This window comes from Astyanax mexicanus, chromosome 2 (assembly GCF_023375975.1).
Source record: "Astyanax mexicanus isolate ESR-SI-001 chromosome 2, AstMex3_surface, whole genome shotgun sequence".
NCBI classification, from domain to species: domain Eukaryota; kingdom Metazoa; phylum Chordata; class Actinopteri; order Characiformes; family Acestrorhamphidae; genus Astyanax; species Astyanax mexicanus.
In genome coordinates this window covers 18,961,093-18,988,388 of record NC_064409.1, presented here as the reverse complement: position 1 = coordinate 18,988,388, position 27,296 = coordinate 18,961,093, and the positions used below count along the sequence as shown (strand labels likewise).

Sequence of the window (27,296 nt, the reverse complement as noted above, 5' to 3'; positions counted from 1 at the left end):
TGGTACGTTGTTGAACAGCAGACGTCTGCAGGTCTAATGTTCTCTTCACTGCTTCACTGACCCATTTAGAGAAATCTAAATGTTTGGTCAGAAGAAAGAAAAAGAAGAAGAAAAGAATACAACCGTTTCTTCCTGTAGTGTTATGAAGCTTTTCCTTGCCACTGTTGCCACTATCACTGTGTGCTTATTCATAAGAGGCTTGGACCCATATCTCTGTAAAGCGGCTTTATGACAACACTTGTTGTAAAAATACATTTGAATTTAATTGAATTGAGGGTTTGGTTTAAAAAACAAGAAATAACGGAGGCGAGCTGCAGCACTGTTCCTGTTTGTTGTCTGACTGGTTTAGACTTTCATTTGTAACTCTGAATTTATTTGTTCCCGAAGCGAAGCGTTTACAGCGGCCTGTTCTCATTAGCATTTTAAATTTACACACACAAAAAAACACAATTTACTGTTTCCCCCACTGTTTACAGAGTATTATTGAGGCTCTAATGGGCCAGGGTAAATGAGGCCTCACGTTTTCCCTACACACATATTTACACTTGGAAATATTGTGTGTGTGTGTGTGTGTGTGTGTGTGTGTGTGTGTGTGTAACTGTTATAACCTTGGTAATGAGGCTGCTATAATAAAAAGAGACAGCTCTGTACTTAAGGCATCAGTCTGACTTGCTCTGTGTCCCAGCAAAACCCGGCCACACACACACACACACACACACACACACATACACATACACATACACATACACACACACACACACACATACAGTCCTATCCATCCGCTTCATCTTCCCCTGCTGGCATCACTGATATCTAAGCTGCAAAAAAGAGACTGACAGGGAAAGAAACGTTGTCACGTTTTGAAGTATTTGATTATATAATATAAGATTTGAACCATGTTGTATCTAAACCAGGTCCTTTTCACGATATAATGCACTATGTTGGGGTTCTACAATTTGTAGCAGTGTCTAAACACATAAAAACATTGTAATAAAATTGTCTGCGCTCTTTGAAAATCCCACAGTTTACTGTAGTAAGGAAGGAGTAAGTGTACAAATGAAGTCCCCTAGCAACCATAGAATACCCATAAAACCAACAACCTGTTTGTTTGGTTTTACTGAGTGGTGCATGCAGTTTCTACAAAGCAGCAGATTTGCGTTGATTTTTGTTTGTCTCATAGGAATAAATGGACTGCAAATGTTTGGTCACAAGTGTGTCATACCCATGTAGTGTTATACCCTTGTTATCACTGTTGTTAGCACCCACTCTACCACCAAACCTATTTGAAAGGACTATATCAAAATCCCTTTCTAAAAAAATATTGTGAGATATTATAAAAATGCAGTCAGATTTCTTTACTGCACTGTATCGAGACACAATGCACAATGATATTGGAATTATATCATATATGGAGTATCAGCCAATAAATAGATATTTTAAACCAATATTGCTGACATACTAGTAAATATTAATGAAAAGTTACTTTATTTTAGTAATTTAGTTCAAAATGTAAAACCCATGTCTTTTGGTTGGACAATGAAACTAAAACATCTGTCATTTTAGTGTGGGAGGTTTCACGGCTAAATTGGACCAGACTTAAGAGTTCAAAAGTGGACAAATTGTTGGTGCACGTCTTGCTGGCGCATCTGTGACCAAGACAGCAAGTCTTTGTGATGCATCAAGAGCCACGGTATCCAGAGTAATGTCAGCATACCACCAAGAAGGACCAACCACATCCAACAGGATTAACTGTGGACGCAAGAGGAAGCTGTCTGAAAGGGATGTTCGGGTGCTAACCCGGATTGTATCCAAAAAACATTTCGCCAGAACTGTCCGTCGGGACAATAAATTATTGTGGTCTAAAACCAGTTTTTTTAGTTTCATTGTCCAACCCCGTTATGCCTTAAAATAGAGTGATCTATTTTAAGTGTTTATTTATTTTATTGTTGACGATTATGGCAAGTCCTGCTGAAAAATGAAATCCACATCTTCATAAAAGTTGTTGTCAGCAGAGGGAAGTATGAAGTGCTGTAAGATTTTTAGGGAAAACACTGCACTGACTTCGGACTTGATAAAACACAGTGGATCAACACCAGCAGATGACATGTCTCTCCAAACCATTACTGATTGTGGAAACTTTACACTACACCTCAAGCAGCTTGGACTGTGTGTCTCTCCACTCTCTCTCTTCAGACTCTGGCTTTCCAAATGAAATGCAAAATTTACTGATGTTCAATAAGTGCTTAAAATAGATCACTCTCTGTAATACATATATGTAATATGAGTTTCACATTTTGAACTGAACTACTCTAAAATAAAGTGGCCTTTCAATGATTTTCTATTTTTTTGGAGATGCACTAGTATTGTGTATTGTATATTGTATGCTGGAAAAGAATCAAGTAATGCTGGCTGTGCTACTACAAATGCCAACAATTTAAAATCAATTGATTTAAGCTCATTCTTTTTTACTTGTATTAGTTTTCCATAGATTTATTGTTTTATGTAACCTGTTCATTTAAGAAGTGGTTAAAGCTGTGACCAGTCTATGAAATAACCAGTAGTAGTAAAGAAAACAGTTTCTGATTCATAAAGTTTTAAGAGTTCAGAAATATCCACCAAATATATGATGTCAATATTTGGTGGAACAACCCTGGTTTTTAATTACAGTTTTCATGCGTCCTGGCATGTTCTCCTCCACCAGTCTTACACACTGCTTTTGGGTAACTTTATGCCTTTACTCCTGGTGCAAAAATTCAAGCAGTTCAATTTGGTTTGATGATCATCCATCATCCTCTTGATTATATTCCAGAGGTTTTCAATTTGGTAAAATCAAAGAAACTCATCATTTTTAAGTGGTCTATATATACGTATATATATGTGTAATTTCAGATATTGGCATCTGCCTAGAATTCCCACATTGGTGCACCCGTACTCTCTGCTGCTTCCAGAATTGTATGGTTTGAACACACAGGCCGTGATTCAGAGCTAAATATTATGTTCTGCTTGTTTGAGTTGTACACATTGGATTAACTGGACCTTACCTATTATTTGATGATCTTCCCGCCCAGGCCAGTGTGCAGCTTCTATCTGTCAGGATGACTGCTTTATAGAAAGCTGGTATTACTGGTGAGGGGCCTGCGGACTCTGTGTGTTATTATGATGTGAGGAAGGCAGTGTCGGCTCGGCTGAAATGAATGTTCTCATCTCTCTCTCTCTCTCTCTCTCTCTCTCTCTTTGTTCTGCAGGACTCAGATTAATTTCACTGTGGCGATTGATTTCACCGCCTCGAATGGTGAGTGCACCGGTCATCGGGGGAATGCTGGGATATATTGAAATGTATGCAAATCAGGCCTGAACAGCGGCCAGCGATAGCCCTCCTCTAGCATAATGAGGGACGTATAATGCAGTGAAGAGCGGAGATCATTGCGATTAGAGGACAGACCTGGCTTTTAGATCCATTCACATCATTTGAACAGGGATCGCCAGCGAGTTCAAAGCCGCGCTGAATTGGAGAGCCTTTTTTAATTATACCCACTTCTGACAAATTATAGAGTATCTTTTAACAGTGCGGCCTCCAGATTCAAATAGCTGCAGATCATTACCAGAATACTGTGTCTTTTGGCGTCTCATAACTTTAAAAAAATATATTTTATTCTTTTGGTAATTTATCATATTTATAAGACTCCAGACTACACAGAAATCATATTTTTTCAGTGTAATTAAATTTTATTTTTGCTCTTTATTTCCTCTCATGCTTGCATCCACCCTGTCCAACAAGTTGCACAACAGGGTGGACGTTTTTAGCAAAGTTTTCACATTGATAAAAACATGGTTGTTTATGGTGACTGTTCTTGTTTTTGTTTTTTTTAAATACATATAATTTTTTTTTAACTAATTAAACTACAGTGATATTTTACTGTGACAGGATGGACATCTTAAGCTTTACCCTTTTAAGCTTTAAGTGTGGAGACAATAGAAGAATTATACAAGGAAATTAATATTATTAATAGTTGAACAGGCAGCAGCAAATGTCTTTAATTCCTTAAAAATAAAATAATCTGAAGTTTGTGATGTCAATGATGCCAAAGATAACTTTTTAAAAGGGGCAGGGTTAACAAGGTGGACAGGGAATTATTGGACACATTTAAATTGATTAATAAATGAATTTTCTAATATAAAATACCTTTAAAAACAAGAAAATATAATTTTACAAAAAAGACATAGCAAAACCCCACACCCACATCAAAGAAAACTGTAAAAAATGTACATATAGTTCTTTATAGTAAAGGATAATATTCCTCTCTATGTGTAATAATGTGTTCATTTAAAGTAAATCCTAAAAATGTACTGTTACACTGATTGTGACTGTATAAAACCATGAGTTACATTTTATGATTGCTGCTGCAACAGCTTTTTCACACATCTCTACTTCATTGCTAAGGCGAAAGGAGGCCTTAATTGCTTTACAATTACTGTATATACTGTACATACCAAAACGTATATTTTTTTATGGGTAGAAAAAAGCATTCTTATCTTTCAGTGAAGGTCGATGTAAAATGTAAAAAGCCAATTTTCAGAATTTCTATTGGTTCAGTAGTGCTGAAATTTCTGCACAATTAAAGAACAACTACTTTAAGTTTAAATAATATAAAAAATGGAAAAATGGAGATATATTGTGATAGTTTAAATACAAAAAACGTCATAATGAAAACACACTATTATATTTATATATTAAAGATTTTAGTAAAAGATAAGGTTAATGCAATACTGTTTATCTAATTAGAACAGTGAGATCTAACAACAGAGTAAAACTGCTATATAGTGGGTGGGGTTTAAACACAACACTATATGAACCACATCTGACACCAATCTTTAAATGTAAACTAATAATCATCAGTACTGTGTTTTTGAAAGTGCAAAGTGCACTTTTCCAAAACTAAATATTATGTTACAATACAATATCAATATTTTTTACACCCCTATTAATAACTAAAGAAATTTGTTCGTTATTAAAAATGCAGTTTTATAGGATACCACATATTTATTTTTTTCTATGTAAACTGTGTAAAATTAGAAAGAGATGCAGGACATCAGCCGCAGAAGGTTAGTCCATACTTACAGAGCATGGGAAGGGATTTAAAAAGATATCTTATATACTATCAAAATAATATTTAAGTAAAAGTAAGATTTCAGAATCTCACAGTATGTAAGGGTATTTTCTGTACTGCTTTAATGACGTCTTGTTCTTAAACCTGAACTTGAGCCCCACTAGTCTCTGAGTGGCAGATCAGATCTACCTGATTGAAGTCTGACTGAAAGCTTCAGTGGAAGCTCAAATAAATTTGACCTTCGTGTTCAAAGACTTTAGTATATTTGATTCAGTTCAGTTTAAATATTCATGTAGAATCAGTTCAGAGTCTTCAATGTACTTCTTCATTTTACTTTCTGAGTTTGAGTTCTGGACCCTGCTGTATATACAGCTTACTGTATATGTGTGTGGAATTATAAATTAGTTTTTTTATATGATGTGATCTCTGTCAGAAGCTCTACTACTGTATCAATGTATTGGCCCTATACACTTGAAAATAGTTGAAAAAGTCTTTTTGTCTAGGTGAAATCTGATAATACAGAACACAAATGGCAAATAATACAAATACATTTACACAGCTACAAAAAGAGAGTCAGAAACTGTTATAAAGTTTAAAATAACTATTTACAAAGAAATAAATAAAATGTATATCATCACTGTAATATGTTTTCCAACTGATGTAGAAAAAATTGAAGTTTTCTGAAGAAAAATAATAAACAAAGCTGTGATTCCAATCATTTTAGATGTACCAGTGAAAAGTTAGCACCCATATTCTCATTTCTATCTGTTCTTTATTTGTATTATTAACTGTAGTTACTAGGGGTGTGAAGGTAAGTGTATTCCATCACGATACAGGGGTCACGGTTTCATTCGCATAAACGCACACACGAAACAGTGATCGTATTGCGGACCAAGGAGTGCACCCAGAAAGTGTAGCTGTAGCACTGTTGCTATTAGCAACTCTTTGCACTTAGCTCTGAATAGAAACAGTGCACCGGAAAGTGCAGGCTGAAGCACACAAGCAGAGAGTTTGCACAGAAACGTTACACCCCTAGTAGTTACTGTATGTACTTGTTGTAGATTGGTAGAAGCAATTAAATTGTAGACACCAAGAAGGACGAACCATATCCAACAGGATTAACTGTGGAGGCAAGAGGAAGCTTTTTGAAAGGGATGTTCCGGTGCTAACCTGGATTGTAACCAAAAAAATATATAAAACCACGACTAACCAAATCATGGCAGAATTCAGTGTGCACCTCAACTCTCCTGTTTCCACCAGAACTGTCCGTCACCATAATAAATTATTGTGGTCTAAAACCAGGTGTTTTTTAGTTTCATTGTCCAACCCCTGTATGTCAGAATGAGATTATTCTTTCTTTTTACTGTATTTATGTTGTTATCTGTTGTAATTTAATTTGGAGTTTTCACACTATAAACTCTTTTACTGCTGACAGAAATTACGTGATCAGTTATATAAAACACCTGTACAGTACTGTGTGTATTAATGTATAAATAAATATGTGCATGTGTTTGGTTTTTTTTTTTTCACGTGGATTTAGTGCACACGGTTAATTAGAGTAAATTCACTGTATTGATTTTTTTTTTACTGACTGGTAAAAGTGGAATCTCGACCCGTGCCTGACCCTCTTTTCCCGTTGGCGGTTTCTAGGCAACCCTGCCCAGCCGACCTCTCTGCACTACATGAGTCCATACCAGCTCAACGCCTACGCCATGGCGCTGAAAGCCGTGGGAGAAATTATTCAGGATTATGACAGTGACAAGATGTTTCCCGCACTGGGTTTCGGTGCCAAACTTCCGCCTGACGGGCGAGTGTCCCACGAGTTCGCCCTGGTGAGTGACCATCCAAAACCACAGTAAACACACTGCTGCTCATTAGCCTTACACAGTGTGAGGGTTTGTTAATTAACAGTGTTAATCACTGCAGACAACTTCAGTGTGCACAGTTGTTTACCACCAAGCTTTAATCTACAACACTTTCTATAAACAGTTTGATAAATAAAGGCATTAATTAGTTTATATTGTTTATGCTAATTAGATTGGTAGAGATACATTATCAGCAAGAGAAATGTAATGTCATATATAATAGCATTTACAGTATAGTTGGGTCAAAGATGAGATTTTTTCAGTTTCTACACTTGATAAATAGTATAAAAATATGTATTAATATAGGTGGGTATACAGTACCCTCAATCTACTCCATGTATACATGTTTACTGATTGTAAATGTATGCTTTAAAAAAAAAAAAAAACCTAATAAAAAAGTAAAAAAAAAAAATGAATTCACCTTAAACAAAGTTCTGACATAATTGTACAAATGTCGTATGTGACATATTCAATATTATTTATTCAGGTGTATTTTTTTAATATTAATAACATTCCAGACCCTTTCAGTCATTATTTTCCCAATCTTCAGTTGTCATTCAGTACAACGTTAAAAATAATCCTTGTATCAAAGTGAGATCAAGTTACTGCAGTCACGTGACCAACCATAATAACTAAGGAAGACCCCTGAGGACCCTTCAGCACACACACAAGTTTAGTGTTCAATTTAAGTTTCAATTTCTTTTTTTACTGGCATTAAAGAAACATATTTATTAGTTAAACATAACATAAAACATTAAAGGAAAAAACTGAATGACATTCAGTACAACACAAAAAATGTAATGTTGCATATGTTTACAAATAAGGTTATTAACAACGTGTTTTTTATCTGGGCTTTAAATTTAAAAAATAAATAAATAAACTTAACTTATAAATTTAAAATGTATAATATTGTTGTGTGTATTTTTTCAGAAATTACTTGATTCATTGTTTTTTTTTGTTTTTTTGCCTTGTGGTCTGTCAACAACACCACAAATATAAAATAAGAAAAATACTGAGGCAAAAAATACATACATGTATTAAAAATACATACACTATTACACAAATATATATATGTAAATGTTAAACTGTATATATATATATATATATATATATATATATATATATATATATATATATATATATATAGAACATACATGTATTAAAAATACATACAATATTACATAAATATATATATGTAAATGTTATATATATATATATATATATATATATATATATATATATATATATATATATATATATATATATATATATATATATATATATATATATGTATACAGTTTAACATTTTTTTTGGTACTTGCAACACACTATACAATCACCCAGCTGTGTAATAAAGTTTGGCCTTCTGTCTGGTTTTATTAAATAGCAGCAAAGTAAGTTAAAAAACATTACCGGTTACTGAAAAATTTGATCAGTTAATGTAACAGTTTTAGAATTATAATAGCATAAAAAATGTAATGCCTTTTAAATTGCATTGAACATTTAAGTATTAAGAATATTCTGACATTGAAATTGAAATAATAAAACTCTACATAACCTTAATAAATAAAACATAATTCAAATAAAACCACTGTTATTAAGTAAAGCACCGGGCTCTCTTCACTAGGCAAACACAATGGGTGATAATCAGCATGAATTCAGCCAAAATTGTTGAGGTCATGTCCAAACTGTGTACAATAGGTTGATAATATGAAATGATTGTGACATTTTATCAGGCATACATGTATACTGCGGCTAGCCTTCAAAACAGGTGAAAAATAAATAAATGTAATAAAATTAATGTTTGTTGTTTGTTAACAATGTTATTTTAATGGCTCAGTTTTAGTATATGTATTTTGAAACAGTTTATCTGAGCACCAAGTTTGATATTTGCATCACAGTCTACATCAGTGCAATAAAAAGTAACAGAATTACAAGAGAATGGTTTTACTACCTTAGATAATTAGAAAATAAGGATTAGAAAATAAATAAGGATTATCTTCTACATTTTCTTTCATTCAGCCATTGCATGCACTCAATTCCACCTGCAGATCACCTGATTTAACTTAATTAAGTATTGATTAGGGATGTGAGTGAGTACTTGAGTTCTTGGTTAAAGGAATGAGGATGGTGATGGTCTTTGAATGAGGATGGTCCTTATTCTTATTATCTTCTTTTAGCTACCCTAATTTCTGTGTTCTTATATTAAGATTAAGATTATGATGAAGAGTAGGGAGCCTGACACATACAGTGCACTATAGAACCCATAACATTAAGACCCTGCTTAAATATATGTATAACATACTTATCATATTCGGGAGTGTTGGTGCACTGTTTCACTGTGCAGTGTTGTTCAAGCTAAGAACGAACTCTATAAGAGCAGAGAAACTCAATGATAATTTGTAGTTGTTTTTCTGTAATGAAAAGCAGCAAAACGGAGATTTGTGGTTTGCCCAAACTATACAGTACTGGTCAAAAGTTTGGACACACTTTCCATCATCCAGACTATAAAGGAACACATAAGGAATCATGTAGTAACTTAATAACAGTCAAAAGTTAAACAAACTAAAATACTCTGTGAAGCATTTAGGTGCTCTAATCTGTGGTGCTGTTAACTTGAGGTTTCTGAATCTGGTAACTCTAATGAACTTACCCTGTGCAACAGAGGCAACTTTCTATAGGCGCACCATGTGTGTGTGTATGGTGCAGCTGCATTGCCAAGATAGCAATGAACATCTGCTTGTATACTGTTGTCAGGGTTCAAATCAATGAATGTTGCACCTGTTTTTTTCCATTGCTAAGATAGCAATTTGCCAGATCAACACCTCATTTCCAGACCAACACGCCCATGAGCGTAGATATATGCACAAGCGTGTTTGCTATTTTAGCGGCGCAGGTGCAAGGTGTGGTAATAGACTGTTTGCAGGGTGTAAGATAGCAATAAGCATCATGACGTGCCTTGCGCAGGGTGTAAAATAGGGCCTTTGGACTTCCTTGGTCTAAGTCCTGATTAGAGCCAGTTTCATCATTAAGTTTTTGATGGCCTTTACAACGCCTGAGACTGATGAGAAGATTGCTGTGTAGATTGATTAACTCGGGGATGACCCATTGATGTACTGCGTTGGGGAGAAGTTTTGAATCACCTCCCGAAGTGGTTTGAATGATCGGATTTGTATCTGTTTTGTATTTGTTTTGGGTGCGTTTGCACTCCAAAGGCATAAAGTGACCAGATGTACAGTGGCTTTCTGACACAGACACTCTTTCATAAAGACCATATTTGCAGGTGTAGAATACTTTTTCTATTTTTTTGGATGATGGATTGTACAGTGATCTTTGAGATGCTCACAACTTGGGATATGTTTTTATAACCTAATCCTGCTTTAAGCTTCTCCACAACTTTATCTCTAAATTTTACCTGTCTGGTGAGTTCCTTTGTCTTCATGATGCTTTTTGTTCATTAGTGTTCTCCAACAAACCACTGAGGCCTTCGCAGAACAGCTGTATTTATACTGAGACTAAACTATTTACAGCTGGACTCTGTTAACTAATTAGGTGACTTCTGAAGGCAGTTCATTGCACTGGATTGTATTTAGGGGTTTTAGAGTAAAGGGGGCTGAATACATTTTAGATTTTTATTCGATAAAAATGTTGAAGACCACTTCACACTTATGCAATGCTTTGTGTTTGTTGAACTTTCTGGCCTAAATGCAAAGGGCTATAAGGGGAGGAAAATAACACAGCTCATCGTCCTGAACACACCATCCCCACTGTGAAACATGGTGGTGGCAGCATCATGCTGTAGAGATGCTTCTCTTCAGCATGGACAGAGAAGCTGGTCAGAGTTAATGGGAAGATGGGTGTAGATAAATATAGGGCAATCCTGAAAGAAAACTTTTTGAAGGCAACAAAAGACTTGAGACTAGGAAGGAGATTCACCTTCCAGCAAGACAATGACCCTAAATATAAAGCCAGAGCTATAGTGTCATGATTTAAAACAAAACATATTCATGGTTCGAAATGGCCCAGTCTTAACTCGCTTTGAGCATTTGAGGCAAGATGTAAAAATTGCAGTTCAGAGATGCTCTCCATCCAACTTGGCTGAGCTTGAGCTGTTTTATAAAGAAGAATAAGCAACAATCTCAGTCTTTAGATGCACAAAGCTGGTAGAGACAAACCTCAAAGCACTTACAGTTGTAATTGCAGCAAATGGTGGCTCTATTAAGTGATATAGAGGGTACTTTTGCACGTCACACTTTTTAGTTTTCTATTTGTTAAAAATGTTTAAAACCATGATTTATTTTTGTTTCACTTCACACTTATGCAATACTTTGTGTCTGTCTATCACTTTTGCAAGGCACTGTAAACTAGCATTTGGTCAAAGGTGTCTACATTTTTGTGTTTCAGCTGTAAATACTGGAGTGCCATGGTTTAAAAAGGTTTCGTTTAGAAATGGATGGTAAATTCAACACAGATGCACACAAACTCCTAATTTATCAATATAATGTTTGCTGGTATCGACTTGCTTCTAGCACTGCCTGCTCTTCACCCACCATAGTGACCCGTCCGACAGGGTGTATGTAAAACAGGGCTGCATGTGTTGCCCTGTACACTCTGATTTGACCTTTGTTATTTCCCTCTCTTACCCAGTATTTTCTCAAAATAACAACTAAATAGCTGCAGTTAATGCATAACAGATATAATCATGAACTCATTATTGAGTTAATGTGTAAATTTCTCAACCCATCAATCATAAGTTTCCTCATTAAAGTAGCACAGTACATAAATATATAATCAGAGCAGCTACACAAAGGCGAAATAAAGGTAAATTATTAAAGCGATACTTTATAATCTCTGTGCCAGTAGAAGCTGTGAAGTGTAAATTTGGATGCTCTACTTTGCATAGAGAAAAAAAAACTCAAACTGGGGAGAAAGATTCAGCTCAACAGCTCAAAGGTCTTTTAGTTATTCATTAATGTGGAGTTTTAGCCCAGTTTTAGAGTTTACTCTTTACTGATGAGACGAGCCTGTTTGATTGCTGATGTAGGATAATTTAATTATTTCATAAAGTGTAATATTGTCTTACTTGTATTGACAAGTTTAAGCACTTCTGTGTAAATGCTTTGGTCACATGCTTTCTGGACTTTCCAGATCCAGGTGTTATCAGTAAATACTATAGATCAGGGGTGTCCAAACTTTTTTTGTTGGGGGGCCAGAAGGAGAAATATATTTGAAGTCACGGGCCACAGACTCTGTAATAAAACAAATAATAAAATATACCACTTTAAATAATACTTTTTTCCTGATTATTTCATTTACACATCATTTTACTTGACTAACTATCTTTATCTATATTTGACAGTGTTGTGTAAACTAAGATTTTTCAAATTGATGTTTAATTTCATGATGTCTTTTAATATAAAACTCCTTAATTATGGCAACTTTTAGACTCTTCGGTCCGTTTTTCTGCGCTAGAAATGCGCACTCTCTCCGCTTTTAGACTCTTTTGCCCCATTTTCTGCGCTGGAAATGCGCACTCTCTCCGCTTTTAGACTCTTTTGCCCCATTTTCTGCGCTGGAAATGCGCACCCTCTCCGCTTTTAGACTCTTTTGCCCCGTTTTTCTGCGCTGAATATGCGCACCCTCTCCACTTTTAGACTCTTTGCCTCCCGTTTTTCTGCTCTAAAACTGCGCACCCTCTCCACTTTTAGACTCTTTGCCCCGATTTTCTGCGCTAGAAATGCGCACCCTCTCCGACTCTTTGGCCCGTTTCTGACACCTAGCGTTCAAACTTTGAATCTCACATTATAAAAACCTGCTTTACAGCGGGCCAACTCTCATTCTATTTCTAAAATACCTCGCGGGCCACTCCACCCCTGCTATTGATAGTCACCCATATGATGTTCCAACTGTTATCCGGGTGTCATCTGGGTAAGTGACCATATATAGATTTTTGAACACATATTCAGTTCCTGGCCCACTTTGTATTTAGTTTGTCACACCCTGGGTCAAGAGAAAGTTGGACAATGTTAAGAGTTTGGGCTATTTTCCTTGGAAAGATAGTGCTTTATTCAATTTGTTTGGGATGAGTTGCAAAGTTGAGGATGAGGTGGTGCTAAACTGAAAAGTGTGCTTATTAATGAATGCAATACCTTATATTTTGGACTATAGGGCACACCGGATTATAAGACAACTATCAATGAACATCTATTTTCTAGTCTATTTTCATACATACACTAGATTATAAATTGCATGTTTCCCTTCTAATGGGGAACTTGGGGGAAGCGCCTAAGTAAACAAAACTGTGATTCTTAAAAAAAAACCTTTTTTTTAAAGTAGATCAAGCGCTGGATGTTAATCTACACAGATTACTTTCCCGAAAAACTTTTATTTAAGAAAGAAGAAAGAAAAGTGCTTCCGTTTATTTATAGTAAGCTTAGGTTTCCACTATTTTGTCTGAGTGTGAGTGTGAGTTTTTAATCTTCCTAGGGATTAATGTTGTGGCCTTTGTGTTCTTTTAATTGTTGTTTTTTTTTCAAGTAAATAAATTTCCCCCCTATATCATAGATTAGGAGTTAAGAATATTTCAAATTTTTATCACTGATTTGTTTTCTTTAAAATTTTGTTTTATTGTACAGCACTTTTAAATGTGCTTTATAAGTAAATTTCAGTTGACTTGGCTTTCAGACTTTCAGTGAAGTTTCTCCAGCACTAAGGCTGGGTGTAGCAGTCAGTGTTGCCAACTTAGCGACTTTTTTTTGCTATATTTAGCGACTTTTTAGACCCTCTAGCGACTTTGTTTGTAAAAAAAAGCGACTAGCAACAAATCTAGCGAGGTTATTCACCACGTAGCCTGTCACTCAGCTCATCCACAGTGTCTGCTTCTTTTTAAAAAGCTAAAGATCTAGCTAGCTCATCATTGAACAATTTGTCTATAATAGGTTAAAAAAAAGAAAACTTAAGAAAAAATAAAAACAAACAAACAAACAAAAAAACATAGAATAACAGTTCCAAACTGATTTATGTAATTTACGTAAAAATGAAGTTATTTTGAGAAGTGACTGCCTATTTAAAAATCAACAGAATTTGTTCTTTTATTAGACTTCTAACATATTTAGGGTGTTTTTACTCACTTTTTACTCTCCCACAATGTTAATCCTTTACAGCTTCAAAAACATGTATTATGCAAATTTGGCGATGGCGTCATTTGGCGTCATTTAGCTACTATTAGCGACTTTTAGGACAGCCAGTAGCTACTTTGTATTTGCTAGAGGTTCGTCCCACGTAGCTTGTTTTTAACACAGCAAACACACAGTGTACTAATCTCTGAATGGCCAAAGAGCTAGCGCTGTGGTTAGCGGCTAATGCTAATGCTGCTTAGTGTTGGAGAAACTTCACTAAAAACTTCAGGGGAGTAGCTTTGCTGCTCCTTTCAACCTGTATGGTAGAATTTATACATAAGTTGAAGTGCGCCTCATAGTCAGAAAAATATGTTAATCTTTACACTAATGTTTCAAAATTGAGTAGAAAGCCTTCCGTGGATAGTAGAGACTTTGTTACTCTGACGAAAGCAGGAGAAACTCTTTTTATAACTCTTGATTTAGGGTAGAAACAGTGTATAAGAACATGTATAAAAAAGGTGTCCCGAGACTATTACGTCCATACATTGAAGCTCTTACACAAAGCTACAGAAACATAATTGTTGTCACGTTTGGTGCTGTAGGCGCTTCTGTTCCTCCCACACACAGCTGTAACTGAGGTTTTTAGTCAGACAACTACACTACCCAGAACGCACCACCAGCTTACATCACACACACACCCACTCATGTGACACATCACCTGCTTCCTCCAGGAAGTCCTGAATACTGATTACCTGCTGTATAAAAGGACACTCCCTGCACACACCTGTGCCGCGTATTGTTTGGTTCATCCACTTTACAAAGCCTTATTATCTCTGTGATTGTTTTTCTTGTGTATGACCTTGCTTTTTGTTTCTTCTACGCCGATTTTTGCCTTTGCCCCTTATTGTGAATTTTCTGTGTTTGACCTGAACTGTTTATTCGTTTACCCGTATTGGATTATCTCTACTACTGGATCTATCGTGTATGAACTCTGGACTGTCTCTCTGTTTATGATATGGTTTATTTTACGTGGTTCCTGTTTGCTGGTATTACACTACTTCGGTTTTTGACTACTCCTGTGCCATTCAAACTTTTAACAAAACCCAAAAACTGTATCTGTGAGTGTCTGTATTCCATCCGCAATATGTCAATTGTTGTGATAACATCATATCATGAGATGTTCTGTGATTCCCACCCCTACTAATCACTATTTGGCGTGATTTCTCTTATTTTTCTCATTAGATAAATGTCTTATTTTTGAAGTCATTTCTAAAGAAACAGACAAATGGAGTCACATCTTACTGTATCGAGGGACACAAACCAAAGGAGTGAACGTGGACAAATAATGAGCCCGTTTTTACAGCTAAAATGAATTCAGAAGTTATAACTTCTTTAAGGAACTGAGAAACTTTTCTCTGCACTTGCCCACAGTAACTGTGGATTAGATTACTTGCTGTTTAGCCTCCTGCAGTTTGTTTTCAGCATCGTGACAGAGTTTGTTTTTCTGCTCATTTTTATTTCCTCCTCGTATCCTGAGCACCTCTGTTTAGGTTTCATAATTTCTCATTTCTATGAGTCCTCTGAATCTGCTGCTACTAGATTAAAAGAAGGAAGAGTTTTAGCAGAAGAAAATGATATGTGTAGAAAATGTATCTGTACAGCTCCGTGCTGGAGGTTTCAGGAGCAGTGGTTTCTTCATAAACTTACAAAAAGCTCTGCATTAAGTTACAAAAGCTCTGCAATAAAGTTCCTTTTATTCCGTTTTTATGAAGAAAAAACATCCATATCCTTTCTTTATAGCTCTCTGTTATTACCTTGCTGTAGAGTTACGCTGTCTCTGAGAGTTTTTACCTCACCTCTGTCTTCTTTTAACCTGGTTGAAGCTGCTGGTCCTCATGCCACGCTCTTGCCGGTCTGTTAAAGCGATATGGGCAGGGAAGACCATACTGTGTTCTTAATGGTGGACAGATGCCGCACCATCTGGGCTGTGGACACTGTGAATGTGTTTCACACAGAAAGAGTAAAACAAAGGAACGGAAACGGCCACACATGCCAGACTGCCAAAGCTTTAAATATGGTTATTTTCACACATGGTGGAATTTATTTACTTCTAATTAAAAACTTGATGAGAGATGATCAGAGAGAGACTGTGACTGTGTCTATAAAAATGCACAGGAGTCTGTATCTAGTCTAGGTTCACACTCATATGTAAGTGACTCAAATCTGGCTTGAAGCGATCATAGTAAATGTTACTAATGTTACAGTAAAAACAATCAGAGACAAAAAGGGGACATTTTTCCTAGCATTGTTATTACACAGGTAATTAATTAAGCTAACAGCATTGTTATGTTTTAGTAGCCTTTATTTCCACTCAGTAAATACATTGAAGGTAACCCTCATTTTCAATGCAGATGCCGAGCATATACAAAATTAAAGGGACTGAAAAATAAGTTTCAATTATAAAAACACGCAAACAATATAAGATTTAATAAAGAAGAAATATAATAATTCAGAATAAAAGGATATGGAGACAGGCTAAAATGTTAAGCACTAAAACAAGGAGATAATTAAACAAATAAAGGACTAAAATAACACAAGTTATAAAAAAAAGTAAATAATGGAACTAAAATAAACAACAATAATAAGTTTTTAAAAAAGTATAAAAAATAAAATGAACGAAATAAATGAAATAAAAAGGTAAAAGGCCAAAAGTAAAACGTAATAAAATAAATAAAAGGATGAAATGAAAAAAAGTTTTTATATATATATATATAATAAAAGGGCTGAAAGGTGAAACATAAAATTAGATAAATAAAAAGACAAAATAATTAAAATAGATTAAAAAAGTTAAAAGAAAAAAAAACAGCCTGTTCAACTAAAACAGTTACAGGCTGTCTGTAGGTGGTTAGATATTAAAAGTTTAAAATGATTTAGTGACACCAGCGATCATTATTTAAATCATTATTTAATCATTATTTAATAACTGAAGTTATTCAACTTTTTTCCAGTGAATTACTATTAAATCACAGAAGATTTGTAGTATTTGTTTTAAGTTTACAGCAGGATACTGGAATTGACACAATATCACATTTAAAATAGATTACAGCAGAATACTGTTAAATTATAGAAAATAAATGTTATGGTAGATCACAACTAAGGAGAAAAGGAAATGGATGACAGCAATCAATGAGGGGTTTAGTGATGGGAAGGTGAGGTAAAAGTATTTGGGTGATGTTTCTGTTCACACAAAATTGAAATTGATCAGAGCAGAGCAGAGCAGAGCTAAACAACTGGGGGTATGACGCATCTAACAAACATTTTATTTAATCGTTTTATAAAGTTCACCTCAGAGCATCCTTGTCTGTTTATGCTCCACAAATAACCGCAGGATAACCTCTCTCTCACTCTCTCACTCGCTCGCCTGGAGGAGGAAATTAGGAAGCAGATAAAAGGTTCAGAAATCAGAAGAAAGAATTACTGAAAAAAGGGAGATGTATGAGAGAGATTGCGTATTTTGCCCTGTTTACAAAACACAGAAAAATCCACTATGTTAAAAATGTTATCTGTATTTTACATACTTAAATTTGAAGTTGGTGTGGATTTGTGTGGAGTGGAGAGTTGGTGTACTATTTTACTGTACAGCATTGCCTCCACAAAAATTTCAGTGTTACTACAGAAGATCTAGAGAAGGCAGATGAGGTTTAAATGTAAAATATATAGCCCTGAAATTAATTTCAATATTGCTACCCATTTCATTATTACAGGAGGAGGACTGGATGTCTGCAGTGACAGGCGTGTGATAGGTTTTGGACTGGGCTCTGGGCCCTATCTTACACCCTGAACAAGGCTCACCATGATGCTCATTGCTATCTTAAACCCCACCAACAGTCTATTTTTATTTATATTTTCTATTTTTTTTTTTTATCTCTTTCACCTGCATCGTTTTTTTGCAAAGACACTTGCAAATATATGTATGCTGATAGGTGTGGTGGTCTGGAAGAGAGGTGTGTTCAGATAAATTACAGGTGTATTGCTATCTTGGCAATGGAAAACACAGGTGCGCCGCTGACTGAAATGAACCTTGGCAACAGTCAGATGTTTATTGCTATCTTGGCAGCACAGGTGCTCCATGTGCTCAACGCATGTACACTCTAACTCGCTACACACACACACACACACACACACACACAGCAGTGCATAAACCCAACTTTTACATTAATAAAATGCACACCTTCACAACATGAACATGCAGATCAGTTTCCTCTGCTGAGAAGCACAAAAGCACTACGCCATTAAAATATCAATCCGCCAAAGTCAGAGCACACCTGTCTCTTAAAGGAAATGGCAAGTGACACACTGTTTTTATATTGTTTATGTCACAAATTAGTACATGCCTTTTGTGCATTTCAAACCTCGCAAGGTGTACTCTTCCTGCCGTTATGATAGCAAAGACACACTGACACACCCTAAATCAAGCTGCACAGTGCATGGTCAACAGCTCGCCTATACATTGCTAAAATAAGGCCCACTGAGTATTAGTCTATTGATCCACAGATACATCCATAGATCCAATTATCAGTGTCTAATTGATGTTAGTGATATGTTTTTTTTCTCTTGTGTCTCTACAGAATGGAAACCCTCAGAACCCGTATTGTAATGGAATAGATGGTGTGATGGAGGCGTACTACCAGAGCCTGAAGTCTGTCCAGCTGTACGGCCCCACCAACTTCTCCCCAGTCATAAACCATGTAGCCAGGTAACATTCATACAGCCTGTATAACTGATTCTGAGCCAGTGGGACATTCTTCTTCCTCTGTTTAATTTACAACATTTTACACACATTGTAAATAAGAATCTGAGGATTTTTTTTTTTACATAATTTATCTGGACAATAAATCTTGACTTGATCAGAAAGACTTATCAAAAAAAAAAAAATTTGTGTTGTTTAACAATAAATATCGTATTTTTCACACTACAAAGCAAACTTAAAATCTTTTAAGTTTCCCAGAAATCATCAGTGTGCCTTATAATCCTGTGCCTTTGTCTATAAAATTTACCAGTCGGGTTCTAATAAGCAGTAAAGCCACTCCGCTGAAGTACAGTGTTATACAGGTGTTTTAGGTTAGTTCTCCAGCAGTATTAGCATTAGCCGCTAACGATGCTAAGCACTAGCTCTTTGGCCATCCAGAGGTGACTATTATTATCGGCTTGTAGCCTACTGCTAACATTAGCATTCTTAGCATTATCCGCTAACCGCGTTAATCGCTTTAGAGGGGAGTAAAAATACCTAGCAACCATGAGCAACACACCTGAATCCACTCAGTAAACACTTTGTACACTGTGTCAATCTCCTAGCAACACCTTAACAGCCAGCCTTTTTCCATAGCAACCACAAAGCAACATCTTAGCAACCAAAAACTATACCATAGCAGTACCTCACCTTACTCACAGCCTAGCAACACTTTTTCAATAGCCAGGCAACACCTTATCAATTACCTGTAAACACTCTCGAAACTATTGTAAACCAACTTCAATGTGCAGCCTTTTGTGTTTTTTTTTTTGTGTTGCAGACAATGCACTTTTCTAGTATTTTTTTCTATTTACAACTCTGAAAGAAAACAAGAGACTTCAGTTTCTGAATCAGTTTCTCTGATTTTGCTATGTATAGGTTTATGTTTAAGAAAAATGAACATTGTTGTTTTATTCTATAAACGACAGACAACATTTCTTCCAACTTCCAAATAAAAATATTGTCATTTAGGGCATTTATTTGCAGAAAATGAGGAATGACTGTAATAAAAAAAAGATGCAGTGCTTTCAGATATTAAATAATGCAAAGAAAACAAGTTCATATTTTTTAAGTTCATAAGTTTTAAGAGTTCAGAAATCAATATTTGATGGAATAACCCTGATTTTTAATCCAAGTTTTCATGCCTCTTGGCATGTTCTCCTCCACCAGTCTTTCACACTGCTTTTGGATAATCTTATGCCACTTCTAGTGCAAAAATTCAAGCAGTTTAGCTTGGTTTGATGGCTTGTGATCATCCATCTTCCTCTTGATTATATCCCAGAGGTTTTCAATTTGGTAAAATCAAAGAAACTCATAATTTGTAAGTGGTCTCTTATTTTTATCCTGCATATGTCTTGTTGAAGCCCAGTATTTAGAGTTAATGCCCAGTAACCGCTTCAGTTATGAACACTACGTTAAAGCAGATATGCTGCTGGTGCAATTAATGGGCTGCATTGATTACAAATCAGATTTTCTGATTTGCATCTCGCAAGGTATTGGTAACCTTTTCAGCTAATTTCCTGATACATTTAATTTTATTAATATTCCTGACCTACTGTATGCGCTCCAGGGTTATATCATGTATTAAAAGCAAGAAATGTAGAGGAGCTTTATAGATTTGCATTAAAGCAAGGCTAAGATAATTAAATCAGTTGGCCCTTCGTGGTAAAAAAAAGCCTTAATACAGTAGAATCTGATGAAATCTCCACTCCACCTCCCACTGTATGTGTAGTAATATAAAATCAGCTCCAGGCGAATCGATTTGGAGCCGTGGTCGTGTGTTTTGCTCGGCCTGTGTGTGTGTGTGTGTGTGTTTTTCATAATTAGTTTTCTTCAGGATCCTGTAGGCTCCAGGGATGGCTGATGGAGTACAACAGAAAAATATGCGAGTTAATAAAATGATTTATAGGGCAAAAAATAGTGTACCCTGATGCTTCCAGCACTGCACAGCAATCATGTTCAAATGGTCTACTGAGCTGGATTAGTTTTACCTAGGGAGATAGAAAGATTACCAGCAAGAGCCGTGGTTTGAATCCAGGTGGGAGTTTGTAAGGTAAAAAACTACCTGTGTTTGTGCTTTTCACAGCATACACTGTCCTAAATTACTTAAATGATTTTAACCCATTACACTAAATATGGGGTACCACTTTAAAATAAGACTACCTTCATAAAGGGTTTATAAATGGTTTACAATGAGTTTATTAATGGTTACTAATTAGGCTGTAAATGCCTTAAAAATCATTAATAATCAGCTATAACACATTCGTAGAAAGGGCGAATATGACATGTTTGTCAAATAGTGAACCCACAGCCATCTATATTGTTGCCCTTTCTACGTATGTGTTATAACTGATATATTTTATAGACAACAGTCACACAATGCTTATATAAATTTAGTAACACTTTATAATAGCTTTCATTAATATATTTTTAACTAAGGATCAGTAGGTGTAAACAAAGCAGTAGTTCATCAGAATTTAAATATTAACAAATGCTCACACATGACACTTATTTATCAGCATGGATATTCATATTAAAAATGTTAGCAAATCATTAGCTCATCAGAATTTAAACATTAATAAATCGCTAGTAAATGCGAATTTTAAACCAGGTAAATGTTTATCAATTGCATTTCATGTTGCCAATGCATTCATAAGTATTTACAATTGTGATAGCAACTTTTTAGTTTCTTAAAATGTGAAAAATAAGTTATCGTTCATTTCTTAATGGTATATTAATGAAAGTTATTATAAAGTGTTGCCATAAATTTTATATCATCTTTATTTTATTTTCACATTTTTATAGTGCACAGTTAGACCTTATAGTCTTATAGCTGTACATTTATAAAATGATGCTACTTTACGTTATATTTTTGTTAAAAATCAGAAATTTATAAATACAATTTCACATTGCATCATAATTTTGACTTGATATGGTTTTAATAACACATACAGTCATCCTGTATCATGGAAATGTTTATTTCCTTTATTTATGACTGGAAACTGTGCACTCTCTCCACACATGGGAGGCATCATGAGGCGAGGGAGCTGATTCCCTCCGATCTTCTTGTCGTAGTGCGCATAAAAATCGTTACCTAAAAAACAAAAAAAAGAAATAGTTTGCTCGAATTAGAGAAATCGTGAGCACGAATTAAAAAAAAAAAAAGAGCATGAATTGCAAATCATTTACTCGAATTAAAGAAAACGTGAGCACGAACTGCTATATTGTTCGCTCAATTTATTTATTTTTCATCCACTTTCTTTCCCGGGCTCTGTACCCGTGCCATCAGGGAAGAAAAAAATCCATTGATGGAATAACCTGGTCTATATTCAGTATATTCAGGGAGTCAGCTGACCTCATTCTTTCAGCACATACTGTTGCTGAACCTAAACCTGCAGACCAACTACAGCTTCAACCCCAGATCTTTTATCCAGGTGGTGACTTTGTTTTTTTCTCTAGCCCTTGTGTGGTGTTCATATTTTTGTTACTCGTTTACTTTGTTACTTGTATTTAATTCAGCAAAATTAAGCAATTCTACATTAAAATGCTTTTTCACATGCTTGTTTCACCTAAATTGCAAGCAATATAAACAGCTTACATGTAACATTTCTTTCAAAAAGTGCTACTCTTTTTTTTATTAGTTTTTTAATAAAATGTAAAAGAAACTGAATTAAACTCAAGATATGAGTAGAAATTTTGTTTAGTTTCAAATTTACAAATAAAGCAATGTTTATTAGCCCTTGGCCAAACATACTGTATGTAATATAAATGTGTATGGGGGGGGGGGGGGTGTACAGTGTGTGTTTATCAAAAATGTGTTTTGATATATGTTTTTCACAAAAAATGAGCCAATGCCAATGAGTTTGAGTTAGAAAAAATATTTTTTTAGTATCATTTGATGAAGAATGAAAACGGGTCCCACAGACCCGAACACCACACAAGGGCTAGTCAGTGTATTTCTGGCCTCAGAATTGGAAAAGTCTGGAATTTGTCCATTGCCTTTTCAGCCAGCATAAAGCAAGCAGACCCATAAATATAAATCATATCAGATCAGACTGTATACAGCAGGGCTTGCTTCTTGCTTTCTAGATGAAAAACAATACGCCCTTTCATTTCAGCGGATACATATGTTGTTGTTTTTCCCTTATTCCACCGTATCTTCTAGTCCAAGAACTTTCTATAGAGTGTCAATTCCTGCCAGTCGAATGTTTGCTAATTAGTTTGACTTAAAGAAAAAGTTGGGTAAATTGGCTGTGTGTGTCCTGCAGAGTCGATCTGGCCGACTGAGCAAATGACACCATGTCCGAGAGGTGACAAGAAAGGCTGTTCGGCTAATGGACTCCCAGTCATTATCACTGATGCTCTTGGGGCACACACACACACACACACATGGCCACATCAGCGCTGAAGGCAGAGCTGTCAGTGTGTGCACTGCTTCATCTCTCTCGTTTTCTTTCTTTTTTTTCTCTCTCTCTCTCTGTGTTTAATCTCAGCATTTGTGGCATGTCTCACGCCCACGCGGTTTAATAATATACTGCTGTACTGTTGCAGCAGCGCTTAGAAACCGTGCAGTTTGCTTTCCCCGCACTCCTATATCTTCCCCATAGCTCCATGTTCGTTAACTGTAGTGATGAGGCAGAGAGAGAGAGAGAGAGAGAAAACGAGAGAGAGACATTGACTTTCCCTTACCGAACTGGCAAAGACAAGCCAGCCTCTGTTTGCTCCTTAAATATCACTGTGCCTTTTGGGAGCCAGTGGAAAGCAAAGGTTACACACACACACATGTAATTTCAGAAGAAAAAAATTCTAGAAAAAAGACAAATATATATATATATATATACCCACTAAGCAGCTCTGGCTGTAATTACCTGCAGGCAACGCGGAGGTTATTCATTTCATTAAGTTCCTGATGAAAGATCTTCTGCTAGGATGGGTTATTTTATATATTTCATTATTCATTTTATCTCCAGAGCAGAAGGTGGAAATAATGTGTGTTTCGTTTTTTCTTTCCTGTAGGTATGCTGCCTCAGTAAAGGACGGCTCTCAGTACTTCGTCCTGCTCATCATCACAGACGGAGTCATCTCCGACATGGCCCAGACCAAAGAGTCCATTGTCAATGTGAGTGTCTTCACCTACAGATAAAAACTGATATATACAGCTCTGGAAAAAAAGAGAACACATCAGTTTCTAAATCAGTTTCTCTGATTTTACCATTTATAGGTGTATGTTTGAGTTAAATGAACATTGTTGTTTTATTCTATAAACTGCGGACAACATTTCTCCAAAATTCCAAATAAACATATTGTTATTTAGAGCATTTATTTACAGAAAATGAGAAATGCAAATAATGCAAAGAAATTTCAGAAAAGTTCAGAAATCAATATTTGGTGGAATAATCCTGTTTTTTAATCACAGTTTTCATGCATCTCGGCATGTTCTCCTCCACCAGTCTTACACATTGCTTTTGGATAAATTTATGCCACTCCTGCTGAAAAATTCAAGCAGTTCAGTTTGGTGGTTTGATGGCTTGTGATTATCCATCTTCCTCTTGATTATATTCCAGAGGTTTTAAAATCAATTTTAAATGGTCTCTTTTTTCCAGAGCTGTATTGTTACTGATTTTTTCCCTCTGCTGTAAAGTTTCAATGTTGGAGATACAAGATTTTATTATTATATTATCCTACCAGCACCCTAGTACAAAGTCTGGGTAATGTCTATGTGAGTAAATAGCGTAAATAGGTGCACATGTGCCACCCTGTTTCTAAACCTTACCTGTAGAAGCGTTTACAGTGGCATTAAAAAGTTTGGGCACCCATGATCATTTTCAGTATTTTCCTTTATAAATCATTTGTTTGGATTAATTTCAGTTAAGCTCTTTAATAACTTTTTAATACCACTTTACACTTATCCACTTGTGTATATATATATTTTTTCTAATATTTGAATATATTAAAAAGAGTTTAACCTGCAGTTGTCAGAGTAACTAAGTATCAACTGTCCAGGGAGTGCTTTATACTAGATTTTTAACAGTGAGGTCAGGATCTGAATGTGTGTCTTAACACGGAATGTAGAACCACATATCTTTATTATCTGAAGAGATAGAGCTTTATGGAGAGGAGAGAGAGTTTTCCCGTCTGAGAAAGAGCAGGTAGGATTGATGGAGAGGGTGAGCAGCTTGACTCCACTCCAATCAATCATTCCTAATGACACACACACATACTCTTCCTCTCTCTCTCTCTCTCTCTCTCTCTCTCTCTTTCTGTTTTCTCCCTCTTTCTCTCTGTCTCTCACTCTCGCTCTCTCTCTCTCACCTCTGCCGATGGCTGTCATTTAAAAGGTGTCACACAAATTGCTCTTTGAGGAGTGCCTATTACTTTTTCATGGCAGATCCATAAAGGTTTCCAGACAGCCCTCGCAGGCTGGGCTCATCCATATGGATGACCTGTCATGCTCTGGACCAGTGCACGGCTCTATTAATGCAGCAGGTCCAATGTACACCAGGAAGTTTGTACTGTTTCACAAGCCATCACTCCTGTTTTTGATTGACCTTCTTAAAGGGAAATTTCCAGTTTCTAGTTTGGTGAAACTATTGCCAATGGAATACGAAGAGGACCAGATAAACATCAACATAATGTATCCATACCTAATGCCAGCCACAAATTATAGAGGGAGATCATGGATTAATGTAGCACAATTCAATATTTTTTTTGTTGGGAATGACATGTGGAGGTTATCATTTAATGTCCAATTAAAAAAACTATTAAAAATCTAATAGAAAGCCTTCCCTGAATAGTAGAGGCAGTTGCTCCGAAAAAAAAGAAGAAGAAACTTATTAATACCTAAAATGATACGTGAGCGAGTGTCCCAATATTTTTTGTCCATATGTACTGTATGTAGAATAATAGAATAGAAGTGTTTAAAGGTCTCATTCAGCTAAAATCCACTTTTTCTTGTTCTTTGCGAAATACTATAGGTCTCTCTGAGTTGTATATGCATGCTGCATATGAAACTGTTCCTCAGCCTCCATTATCTACAGTAGCTAGTAAAAGAAAATCCTCAGAAATACGTGTTGATCAGAGAAACGTTAACCAGTGACTTTATGGCTTCGCCCACCTCGGCTCAGGACTGCCCACAGGCGGAGCTTACAGCTTCTGTTTACAGAGGTAGTTAGTGTTAGCTGTCTTGTGTAAATAACTAGGTTTAAATCAGATCTCTGGATGATTCCACGGGCAGTCTGGGCTCAGCTCGTGGCATTAATAACGTTTCTTGGCTGTGGGGGAGAGAACACCACCGGGGTGGACAGTCTGGGCTCTCGAGTCTGGCATTAAGTGAAGTTTAAGGGTTAATTTTACCTAGCACTTAATGTGCTATATCTTTATAACTAAGGCTGTATCTCTGAAAACATTTTGTAGTTTGAGTTTCAGAGCTGTAAAATTAACTGTGAAGGAAGGCAGCAGGTTGCATTCTCTGCTGCAGTGCTGTTAGCCAATCAGAGGCAATATATATTTGCATGTATGAATATTCATAAGCAAGAGCTGAAATCGTGTCTTTCTTCAGAGATCTCTTATTCAGTGATCTAAAGCAGGGCTAAATAGAAACACCTGAGCACTTTTTTTTACATGGCATTCATACATACTAGAAACCAATTAGACATTTTAAAAAGAATTTAAAAACGATATAATGAGAACTTTAAGAAAGAACACTGGGAAGCATATTAGGCCATAAGATTTACATTTACCAAGCAGTTAGTGAAGCTGGTCATGCCGGTTGATCTCTCAATACTGTTTAATTATGGATCACGTGTACATGATTTTATGTGACGAAATGTATGTTTTTCACATCCTCATATTTTGTGAGAATTTAGCAAAAATTTTAATTTAGGTTTTAATATCCATTTTTTTTGTTTAGTCATGAATTTAAATATTTTGTTTTCTCATCTGTTCTCTTTCCAGGCTTCCTGTCTTCCCATGTCAATTATCATCGTTGGCGTTGGACCGGCTGAGTTTGATGGTAGGATTATGATTTATATTATTATAGTATTTAGTATATTGTTGGTCTCTTTCAACTTTCAAGGTGCCTTTTGGTTTCACTCTTATCACCTCCATTACTCTCGCCCATGCTTCTTTCTCTCTGTCTCTCTCTCTCTCTGTCTCTCACTCACTGTGTAATTTAGTTGTACTGTGTATCTCAATGTGAGCTGCAGTGAAAATCTTCCTGCATGTGAAGTGTGTGTGTGTGTGTGTGTGTGTGTGTGTGTGTGTGTGTGTGTGTGTGTGTGTGTCTATGGTTGAAGAAAAGTCCATGTAATCTGACAGCAGAATCTCGCTCCAGCACAAATTACACCCAACACACACGCACCCACACACGCTTACACACACACACACACACACACTGCAAGGCAGTGAAGCCCCAATG

At 35.8% G+C, this 27,296-nt stretch overlaps 1 protein-coding gene across 2 annotated transcripts in view; it reads left to right on the top strand.

Moving 5' to 3' along the window:
- Window positions 1-27,296, top strand: part of LOC103023221 (copine-8) — a 226,914-nt gene that overhangs the window by 191,062 nt on the left and 8,556 nt on the right. For both annotated transcript variants that reach the window (XM_022671345.2, XM_022671344.2), the window contains 5 exons: window positions 3,246-3,292; window positions 6,759-6,940; window positions 18,720-18,847; window positions 23,897-23,999; window positions 26,834-26,891. In XM_022671345.2, the coding sequence (XP_022527066.1) occupies window positions 3,246-3,292; window positions 6,759-6,940; window positions 18,720-18,847; window positions 23,897-23,999; window positions 26,834-26,891 (518 nt within the window). The remainder of the gene's footprint in view (window positions 1-3,245; window positions 3,293-6,758; window positions 6,941-18,719; window positions 18,848-23,896; window positions 24,000-26,833; window positions 26,892-27,296) is intronic.